The sequence below is a fragment of the Pantherophis guttatus genome, chromosome 4 (genome assembly GCF_059756535.1).
Source record: "Pantherophis guttatus breed Tessera chromosome 4, ASM5975653v1, whole genome shotgun sequence".
NCBI lineage: Eukaryota > Metazoa > Chordata > Lepidosauria > Squamata > Colubridae > Pantherophis > Pantherophis guttatus.
In genome coordinates, this window is record NC_142066.1 from 8,021,008 (window position 1) to 8,032,161 (window position 11,154).

General features: G+C 37.7%; 1 protein-coding gene across 1 annotated transcript; it reads right to left on the minus strand.

Annotated features, from left to right (window-relative positions):
* Nucleotides 1-237: 237 nt before the first annotated feature.
* LOC148113661 (vomeronasal type-2 receptor 26-like) lies at nt 238-5,174 on the minus strand. Its single transcript, XM_087893251.1, has 4 exons — nt 4,978-5,174; nt 2,429-2,468; nt 1,268-1,394; nt 238-1,136 (listed from the first exon to the last, which is right to left on the minus strand). Exons 1-4 carry the CDS (start codon nt 5,172-5,174, stop codon nt 238-240), a joined length of 1,263 nt encoding a protein of 420 aa, XP_087749377.1.
* Between the last annotated feature and the right edge of the window lie 5,980 nt (nt 5,175-11,154).

Here is an 11,154-nt window from a genome sequence, read left to right on the forward strand (position 1 = left end):
CTTTGTTATCTTCATTGGTCAGCATACACTTTGAATACAGCATGAGACAGAAAGAAAAATACATTTCTTTTCATTTCACTACATTTCCCATAGTATCTGATAACAGGTTGTTCTGGAAATAGATGTATGGGTAGAGTGAAACTTATATAAGTTTATATAAGTTTCCTCTAGAAAGCAGTCTTTCCATTACTTTTTTCCCCTAACCCTTTAGCTGAACCAGAAAGATCACATGGGGTACTAATTCCTCTTTATGAGTTGCTCTCTGTGGTTGAGGTCAGGTCTGAAAACAATGATGTAGCACTTTGGCAGAAATATGCATCCCAATAATGCAGCACTGGAGGCCAAGATGGAGAAGACCTCCACAGCTACCATGGTTTTTCCTTTTGTGCTCAGATAGGCTGGAAAGAAGGAGATCCACACACTGCAAAAGGCCAACATGCTGAAGGTGATGAACTTGGCTTCATTAAAGCTGTCAGGTAATTTGCGGGCAAGAAAAGCTACAGTAAAGCTGGCGATGGCCAAGACACCCATGTAGCCCAAGACACAGTAGAAAAAGAAAGCTGACCCCTCGTTGCACTGTAAAATCATTTCTTGGTGCTCTGAGTGCATGTCCAACTCAGGGAATGGAGGATATGTCGACAACCACAGAATACAAATCCATACTTGGATGATGGAGCATGAAAGGACAATAGAAAAGGCCAATCTTTTCCCCACCCATCTCCTCATCTGAGATCCTGGTTTAGTGGCCATGAAAGCCACAACCACAGTGATGGTTTTGGCTAGTACGCTAGAAATGGCCACTGAGAAAGTGATGCCAAACATTGATTGTCGGAGAAGGCAGGTCACTTTGCCAGGTTGGCTGAGGAAGAGCAAAGAGGAGAGAAAACAGAGCAGAAGAGAGACAAGGAGGGTGTAGGTGAGGGACCAGTTGTTGGCTTTGACAATGGGAGTATCCCTGTGCTTAATAAAATTTCCAAGTACCCAAGATGTCAAGAAGAAGAAACAAAGAGCTGCTGAGGATAAACCAATTCCTAAAGTTTCTTCAAAAGTTAGAAAGACCAGCAGTTTCAGGATACATCCTTTCTTTTCTTTATTTGGGTATTGATCTTCTGAACATTCAAAGCAATCTTTCATATCTGGAAGAAAAGTAAAGGGATTTTATCATCTGCATTCTATAATACTGAAAAACACCTCATTAATTTTATGCATTAAATAGTTTGTTAATTTTTGCTTAAATCTAAGGGAAAGTGGTAGAATGCCTACCTACCATTTTGATCTGAAATCTTCCCTTCTGGGCATGGAACACAGTCATAGCAGCAGAATTGATTCCCCTCAATCCCTTTCTTCCAGGATCCTGGGAAACAAGGGTCATTGCATCGAGAAAGTGGGAGAACCTGGTGATAATCATAAAAGGTTTTGAAATTGGAGATAATTAAAACACTTTGTAATTTTTATCCTTTATATAGAAAAATTATTTTTGACTTCCCAAAAGAATACTGAATTTATTAATTTCATTCACAACTTTAAAAGATGTAGAAACTACAATGATGTAGAAAAAATCCAGTTTGAAGGGCAGGGAGAGGAAATAATTACACAGTGTGACGATTTCATGGAAACATGGCCACTCTTGTGATTTCAAATGCAAATGCAAACAAAATATGTAAACTTGGCTTTTGTATTGTGATATCATTTTGTCAAATTGATGAGTGCTGGATCATCAATAACATTTGAAAAGAATGTGGCACTCTATTTTAAAAAACCAGAAATGAGATTTCTAAAGGGATTACATTCAGTGTTGGAACCTAATGGATTAAAGCATGTTTGATACAATAATTCAATACCTGGTTAAAAGTTGGGTTCCAGAAAATCACATCTGCATCAATGAATAATTCCTTCCCTTTTGGAACCTGTAAATCTATCTTTCCAACTCTAACTCTCTGAAAGGATCTGTTTGGAAAAGTGATCAAGTTGGTGATGTCAAATCCATCTGTTGCTTCCCCTTTCTCATTCAGGAACACTCTCTCCCCAACTGAATTGTTGAAAGAAATGCCTTGAAGAAATGAATGGAGCTACTTGAAAGAGAATAGAAGAGATAGACAATTGAAAGCATTCTTTGATAGATAAACGAGAAGCAGAGACTATTGCAAACATAGAGTTCTTTCGAACTATGCATGCCACATCCAAAAAGGACCACCACTTCATTCCTCTAAATCTCTGACAGAAAGCTAAGGCTGTCACTTATGAAAAGTTCATAAGCAACAAAAAAGTTCTTGGAAATTGATTTTTTTTGGAAGAAACAATGAAAAGTAAAGTAAATTATCATTTTAACTAACTCTTAATGTACAATCTATGCTGATTTATTAAATAACTCCTACTAATGCCTAAACTATAATTTTTATATTCAGGTATTCTGTTAATCTGATCATACCTGAATGACAAAATAAGAACAGAAACCAGTTTTTCTGTATCTGTTTTTATACAACACAACATATCAGAGTTGGAAGGCATCTTGAAGGTCTTCTAATACACCACCCTGTTCAAGGAAAAGACCTTACAACAATTTTGACAAATGACTCTCCAATCTCTTCATAAACATATCCAGTTATGTAGTGCTCAGGATTTCTGAAGGCACATTTTTACACTGATTCATTGTTCTGTCAGGATATTCTTCCTTACTACTACATTTTTCTCATACTTAAGTTGATTCCACTTGCAGAAAATATTAAGACTTTCCACAATGGTTCTAAAAATAATTCTACACCAAACTGTTCTTTGAAATGAAAGAAAAGTCGAATTCAAAGGGAATACCTGCCAAGGCTGCAGATTTGGAAGATCAGTTTTTTTACCCATCATAGTTTTCTTCCAATTGAAATCCAACATGTTTAGAGCCTGCAAAGCATGAGCCACAGCATAAACAGCATTGTAGACACTGTAGCTTTGCCCAGTCATTTCCATTTCAAATATAGGTGCAGGAAGATCCTCCAGCTTCATCTCCACAGTGCACTGAGTATTGTCCATTCCTTGTAATTCTGGTTTTGGAAATGAACAATCAAATGATTGTTCCCAAACATTTTGCCTAAACCCATCTCTGTAGTCTGAAAGAGGATTTATGGTCTGAAGAAATTCTCTGAAACCTACAACTGCTGTTGAATGAATCGTGAAGGAAATAGCCCCATGGAACATCTTGAGATCTGAACTGATTTGAATGCCTGACAGTACAAAATCAATCTGTGCAGTCATGATCCACACCTTTCTAAGTAATGCAGTTTCCTTGCTTTCAGGATCGACCAGAAATGTGACAAACCTTAGCCATATAATTATCCAGGCTTCTCCATAGACCAGAAATGCATTGGCTTTGCTAGTCAACATATTAATGGAAACAATTGAGATTGTTTGATAAAGTTCTGGGAAACTTTCCATGTGGAGTTGTTGAGGAAGCCTTTCTATAAATGCTGAGCAGATTCCATTCTCTGAAAGTAAGGGCTGTATTTTCCGTAAGAAATTTTCTCCATTGTTATTATCAAAAGAAAATATCCCAATCCAGGTCCACCTGAAATGGTGAAGGAGTTGGACAATCCCAATGTACTGATGGTCCTCTTTGGGGACCATGAAATAAAGTGAAGAGAGCTTAATGGTCTGAAATTCCTCTTGGGCTAATGAGCCGTATGTCAGCTAAAAGAAAATCCAGTAGTATTCTTTAGGGTCTTTAGATTAAATTTAATTTTCCTATCTTGCTTTCATATAAAATACATCCAAGGAACATTTCCCCCCTAGTATTCTTTTAATAATATAGTAACAAATTTCTTGGACTAGAAGACCTCCAAGGTCCCTTCCAACTCTTTTATTCTGAGGATGTTCTCACTGTGTGAAAATATTTCAAAGACATATACCAGATCAATTGTTTTAATAGAAGCCATTCAAATCTTCCCTCAGGTATTGATCCTTGATACTCAATTTCTGTTACTGGCATTGTAGTTTCAGAAAAGATCTTAAGCCATGGAGAACATCTTAAAAGGAACCCAAGCCTAATGTTTGATGCCCATTAATTATTCCATAACAACCATAAGATTAAGATTTTTCTGCTCAACCCCTTCAGAACTTACTTGTGGAATCTTGAAGAATCCTATAATTTCAGCTATATAAGATGATGTGACAAAATCCAGTCCCCCAATGATAGCCATGAGATTCTTCTGGCTATCACATTTGTAGTTAGGGACAAATTCCTGGGATTTGAAAAGCAGGTCCAGAGTGGTGCGATAGGTCATCCTTGCATTGTAGTAACTGTCATAGATATGGAACCCAAGAGTGACATTAGGTAAGATTTGGGAGTCCTCATTGATCTCCTTCACAGCAAAAGCCAAGGCAAGGATGTGCTGATAGAATTTGATTATTACACTGCAAATGATTTAAATACCCCAGTTGAAAAAGGAAGATGGCAAATTCTCATATGGTGGCATCATTTCTATTTGAAATAACAAACATTTCATTCTCTGATGAAGGTAGGAAAGTAGTAGGTTGTTTAAAATACTGAATAATTTGTACACAGTTTTATTTTGAGAAATAAAAATAGTGCTTTTTGATGGAACCCCTTTCATGGAGCCCATATCCTAAGTTTTCCCCCAAATTCCCCCATATTCCCCCAAAATGGAATATGAACAATTCCAGCATTTATCAGTCATTTATTGTATGTATGTTTTGTTCAGAGTGACAATACAGAGTTTTTTTTAAAAAAACCTTAGGCTTACTAAATGTTTTTTAAAAGATGTTTTGCACCAAAGTTTCATACATTATATGACAAATACTTCAATGTAATGTTTTTTTAAAAAAATGTTTATTTTCCCATAACTAAAAACATTCGAAAGATGTAACTGTCATATAAAGACTTAGATTAGATATACAGCCTACTTTTATACTGAGAATCTTTTACTCTCATAAGCAGTTTGGGGAAATTAATTAAGATTAGAAAAAGAACCTTACTTTGGTACTTCATAAGATGTTATATAAGGGTATTCCTTAAAATTAATTTCATAAATGTTGTAATAGGTGTGGGACACTACTGCACCAATGACGAGGTCACCAGGTTGGTACCACTCATGAGGAACAAGGAAAGCATCACTTGCAGGGCAGCTCAGAGTCACTATTTTCTTCACTAGGAACACTAGAAGGAGCAACATCTTCACACTTGAAAATGTATCTGTCTTTTATCCTATCCTACAGGAAAGATTGTATTATTCCAATGGTTAATCCAGCAATTAATTCAAGGTTTATATCAGAGAGTGCACTTAATCAGAAAATCCACTATTATCTATTTGAAGTCTATGAGAGTAGAAATTGGTGACTTGAATAGCATCAGTGTTTGAACAGATATTTTGGCAGAGGAGAACAGAGGGAGGATATTTTATAGCAAGGACTCTGACACAGACAATCCCTTGTGACAATCCCTTGAGGTTCAAGATACATTGATTGTTGTTGAATTGAAATAGCCTTCTGTGCAGTCTTTGATGTTTTTGCCTGGTGAAGAAAATATGGTGATTCCTGTAGGAGATAATTACTTTGTTTTTGATGAGAGAATATGTGGCCAATGTTTTTTTTTTAATTGTTTTAATATTTGTATTGTTTTGGTACACAAATTCCATTTCTATATTGAACAGTGTGTTTTCTAGGTATCCAATGTGTTAAAATATAAACATCATCATAATCATTATAATCATGCACACTTGCTAATAAAACGTACAGACGGGAATTTGCAATACAAAATGGCTTCATTTTTGACATGTGTGTTATTTTTACAATGAATAATAAATGCAGTTCACCTTCCTTTGCATAGCACTAAGATCCATATGTATTTTGACATTCCCTCATTTTAAGAAATTTTGTATGATTGCCTTCCAGATCCCTCTAGAAGGGAGATGAAAGAAGAAGAAATTTTCCCCATTGTTGTTTTCAACACCAACAATCCCAATCCACGTCCACCTGAAATGATGAAGCAGTTAGGTAATCCCAATGTACTGATGGTCCTCTTTTGGGACCATGAAATAAAGTGAAGAGAGTTTACTGGTCCAAAATTCCTCTTGGGCTAATGAGCTCGATATGTCAGCTGTTAAGAAAGTGGAGCAATATTCTCTTGAATTGTTAGATGAAATCTGATTGTCCTGATCTTGTTTTCATATTAAATACATCCAAGGAAGGATTTATTTTCCTGAAATTCTTCTAAGTATTAATACAGAAAGGAATTTCTTGGAATTATTTCAAATATATATAATTGATCTTTTTTTTCCATAGAAGCAAACAGTTCAAATCTTCTCTCCCATATGGAATGGCTATGGATTCATACTTTTTACTTTTTATTTATTTATTTTAGTCAAGCATGTATTAGATAACAGATATACTGTAAGTATAAACATAATTACGAAAACATGAAATGGATACGAATAAAAGGGAACATTAGGACAGGGTAATTAGTAATTAAGTAACAATTTTTTTATTGTTTTTAAAATTCAAACAAATCAAACAAATCACTTATCTGATTAAACATTTGTGCAACCCTCCTTCCCTCCCCCCTCCCCCAACTTCCCAGAAGAAAAACAGGGTATAGGTTTTACCAAACATATGCTAAAATATGCTAAATTAATGCAAGACATTAAAACTCCCTAGACCCCTTAACTCCCCTTCTACAGATTATTCATCAACCTCCCTTTAAACACAAAATAACATATAATCCTTTAGCCCTAAGAATTTTTTTTTTTTAAAAAAAACCAGTAACAAACACTAGTAGATAATACATACTTAATCATTTGGCTATTCCTCCTGCTTTGTTCTCAATATTCAAATATTTTTAACAATAACTAAACCTTAATTAATCATTAATTGAACTCTCAATTCATTTAGTTAATCATTGTAGTTAATCATTAATACATCAATAATTAGACCAGAAAAAATTAATCTTCCCTTCTTCCTTTCTTTCTGTATTTTTTCCAATCTTTCTTCCTCCCTCCTTCTTTTATTTTGAGGAGGTTTTGAATTTTAACTGGGGGTTGATGTATCTTTAGACTTGTCTCTTTCTCAAAACCATTTCCTCTGGTTTAGAGCCCCCATTTCGACTCTTCTTGCTTGTATAGACAGTCAGTTCATAGAACAAAAAATTAACTTGATCAGTTTGCAAAGAAAAATCCAGTTGCTGCATTTCAATTAATTGTGTGAAAGCCTCTGCCAAATCTTCCAAAACCTCGTAGAGCTGATCAGTTTCTTCTTCTTTCTGCTCCAAATTATATTTTTGAAAAGTTCTGTCAGTTAATTCCAAAAGGGCAGGAAGAAGGTTTGAAGATTCTTGAGGATCAGCCAGTTCCAGCTTCTCTGTCTTAATCAAAATGTCTCCTACATTGTCATTATGCTTTCCTTCAAAAACATCCTTTTTTATCCTCCAACAGTTCTGTAAATTTTTGTTCCATGATTGCTGTAAAGTTATTAATAATTTCAATTTGGTTATTCATGACTTCCTTTATAAATTCTGCAAGGTCTCTAAAAAAAGCCTCCTGGCTCTGTGTTTCAGTTCTCTGTGTCATTTCTGACGCCATTAAAGAGCCTCCACTTTCAGAAACTCCTTCCTTGGAAGCCATATTATTTTAAAAGAATTTTTCTTTTCAGAGCCATAAAGTCTCTCAAACAGCTTTCTCAGATTTATTTGTAGTTTATCAAGCAAGATAGTCTTTTCTGGACCCAGCTCTCAAATCCAGCAGTTTAAATCCAGTCTCTGGGCACAAGTCTATTAACAAGCACTTTCATTTCCTACTTTCACTTTCACACCCACAACAAAGACGCCATTTCCAGCTCTAGCTCAGCAAAATCAAATAGAAACAATTTATCCCAGGAGTTAAGCATATACTTGCAAAAGCTTGTTCTCCTGCTTCCGTTCTGTCTGCTTTTTGAAATCAGTTGATCTTCTTCTTGGCAGCAGAGTCGGTCGCCGGCATCTGGCTCCATTTAAACGGAGTTGCCACGGATCCGGAGCTTCAGTGGGCTGAACGGGGAGCTCTCACCCTCCAAGCCCCTGGAATTACTCCAGGGGCTCCAGGGGAGCTCTACCCTCGCCCACCGGCTCTCCTCTCCTTCTTCTCCTGAAGGAGAGGTTTTTAAGCCATCTGACAGCTGATTAGTGCTGTCAGAACGGCTCGAACGGAATCGCGGGGCTGGCGGTCCAAAAAGACCGTCTGCGACGCCAGGCGGTGCCAACCGGAAGCCTCAGTAAACCTACTCTTGATGGCATGGAAATGACATCCTTTTGTGCAGCTCAATATGCAGTTACAAATTGGATTCAATTTATATCACAATGCCATCACGCATGTTTCATCTTCTAATCCTTCTCACTTGCCACATCAGATTTATTCTAGTTTCCTTTATTTTTATTTTCCTTTATTTTTTTTATTTTACTTTAATTTTTACAGTATTTTCCACCATTATTATTTCTACAGAATAACAGATTATGAAGGGACCTGGGAGGTCTTCTAGTCCAACCCCTTGCTCAGGCAGGAAGCCCTATACCATTTCAGACAAATGGTTGTCCAGTTTCTTCCTAAAAACTTCCAGTGTTGGAGCACACACAATTTCTGGAAATAAGTCATTCCACTGATTAATTGTTCTAACTGTCAGGAAATTTCTCCTTAGTTCTAGCTTGGTCCATGCCTTGATTAGTTTCCATCCATTTCTTCTTGTCCTGCCTTCAGATCAGGGGTAAAATCCAGCAGGTTCTGACAGGTTCTGGAGAACCGGTAGCAGAAATTTTGAGTAGTTCAGAGAATTGGTAGCAGAAATTTTGAGTAGTTCAGACAACCGGCAAATACCACCTCTGGCTGGTCACAGAGTGGGGTGGGAATGGGGATTTTGTAGTATCCTTCCCTTGGAGTGGGGTGGAAATGGAGATTTTGCAGTATACTTCCCCTGCCATGCCCAACAAGCCACACTATACCCACCAAGCCACACCATACCCACCAAGCCACGCCCACAGAACTGGTAGTAAAAAAAATTTGGATTTCACCACTGCTTCACATGCTTTGGAGAACAGGTTGACCCCTCTTCTTTATGGCAACCCCTTTTGTATTGGGACATTGCTATCATGTCACCCCTAGTCCTTCTTTTCATTAAACTAGTCATACCAAACTCCAGCAAGCATTTCTCATGCCTTGCTCTTTAGTCATCATGTCAAAGCTAATAAACTTCCACTCTCAAAGATGGGGTTACCACTATTCTGTCCTTTGCTTCAATAGCCCTACTCAAATGTAACTGAGGATACATTGTCTGTGGGTGTTCCTTGGAGGTCATCCCTCAGTTGTCCCTAAAACAGGGTGAGGATTTCCTGTGCTTGATCCAGGTAAATAAGCATTGGGACATCTCTTAACTGACATGGGGTACTATATCTATTATTTTAGCTTCACCCACCAGGACTGGGTCTATAGTACAGTTGTGGACTCTATGTGGGGGAAGGATTGCTTCTTCTTCTCCCCAAAAACATCTGGAAAATCTGTGTATTTGACTGGAAACTTGGTTCTTCCCCCTTTGGGGTCTTCTGCCAGTTACTGGAATGGATCTTCTGCTGTTTGTACTTGGAGAAGTTGGTAAGTTGGAGTTGTAAAAGACAGAGTTCCAGCCTCCAATTTATAATGGGATTTGAATTTCCAGGCACTCTGATCCCAAGATGATCCGAAAGGGAAGGTGGCTAGTGACATGCAGGGTTAACAGTTCTGTAATATGGGCTACTGCTATTTGCAGCAGAGGCCACATAATTGGGCCAATTTTTAAATTTTGTGATGTATTGTTTCTACTTCTATTGGAGTGTCTAGAAGAACTGTAGGGATTTATAAAATTTTAACCATCATGAAGTCTATAAAGTCAGTTGTTGCCCCAGAATCCACTGACACTGCAGTCCATTATTTCTATATTGTCTGAGAAGGTCAAGTCAATATGAATTTTCAGCAAAGCATATTCATTTAGATGCTGTTGCTCTCTCTTTAATTTTTGAATAGTCCTTTTTGTGAGCTCTTGTGAGAAGAGCGGTTCTGTTTTCCCTGGTCTTGGCTTCTGTGTTCAGCACAGTGCTCTCCCATGCTCTGGCTGAGAGGTCTTTCTCCTCTTCTGGAGTCTCTGGTTGGGCACATTCTCAATACATGCCCAGACTCTCCACAGTAGAAGCAGAATGCCAGGTCTCTGCACCTCTGTCTTTCTTCAGCAGCCACTCATCTCTTTATGGCTTCTATTCTCAGGACTTGGTCTCCCCATGGGTGAAACCTTTTCAGTAATAAGGGAACGAAGGCTGAATAGGTAAGCTGTGATATCAGCTGTCTCTGACATCCCAATTGGCTTTGAATCACTTCCAAGCATGAGTCTATGATAATACAAAAGTAGTAGATTTGGTCCAGTATCAGTTGATGTTCTTGCCTTATGATTTCAATGCCAATTTGGTTATTCAGTGCCTATCTAAAAAAAGCAATTACACTTGCTTTATTCTGCTCTAGGTCTGCTGTGTATTTGCTACATACAGTCTGACCCTTCTATTACCCTGCTCAAGATAATGGATTGTGCAGGTTATTATAATCTCCATATCGGATTTCTGAAGTGGCCCCTGAAGGTGTCTATAAACGTGTGATAGTAATCCATAACTGAGGCATTACCTAAATGATATAAGTGCCGAATGAGCTGCTGAAGCCATCAATAGACTCAGAATGAAGGAGACTAATGACTGGTGGATTGGGAATTCCACTGCTCAGGTTCCCACAAACAGCTTTCCTTGTGCTTTGAAGGTTCTCATCCATTCTCATTCTCCTCTGAAACCTTCTGGTAAGCTTCCGTAACTCCTTTGCAACATGGATTGTAGTACTGAGGCTGCTGCTGGTGTCAGAGGAGCAAATGGTGCAAGTTGCACCAAATTCTGCATTTGTTCTACAGTTGGAGTGCTGCAAAGTTGCACAAATTGGACACACAGTGCAGAAGAGTGTCCACTGTTCTGTAGTCAGACACTGCTTCTGCTTGTAGGTCAGATGCGATGCTGGTTGTTTCCGTAGTTCCTTGGGAAAAAATTTTGGAGTGAAAATCAATGTCAGATGGAAAAAAAACAGTTCCACACATAATCAAGTTCAACTAATCTGATTTATTGCTTAAAGTCCA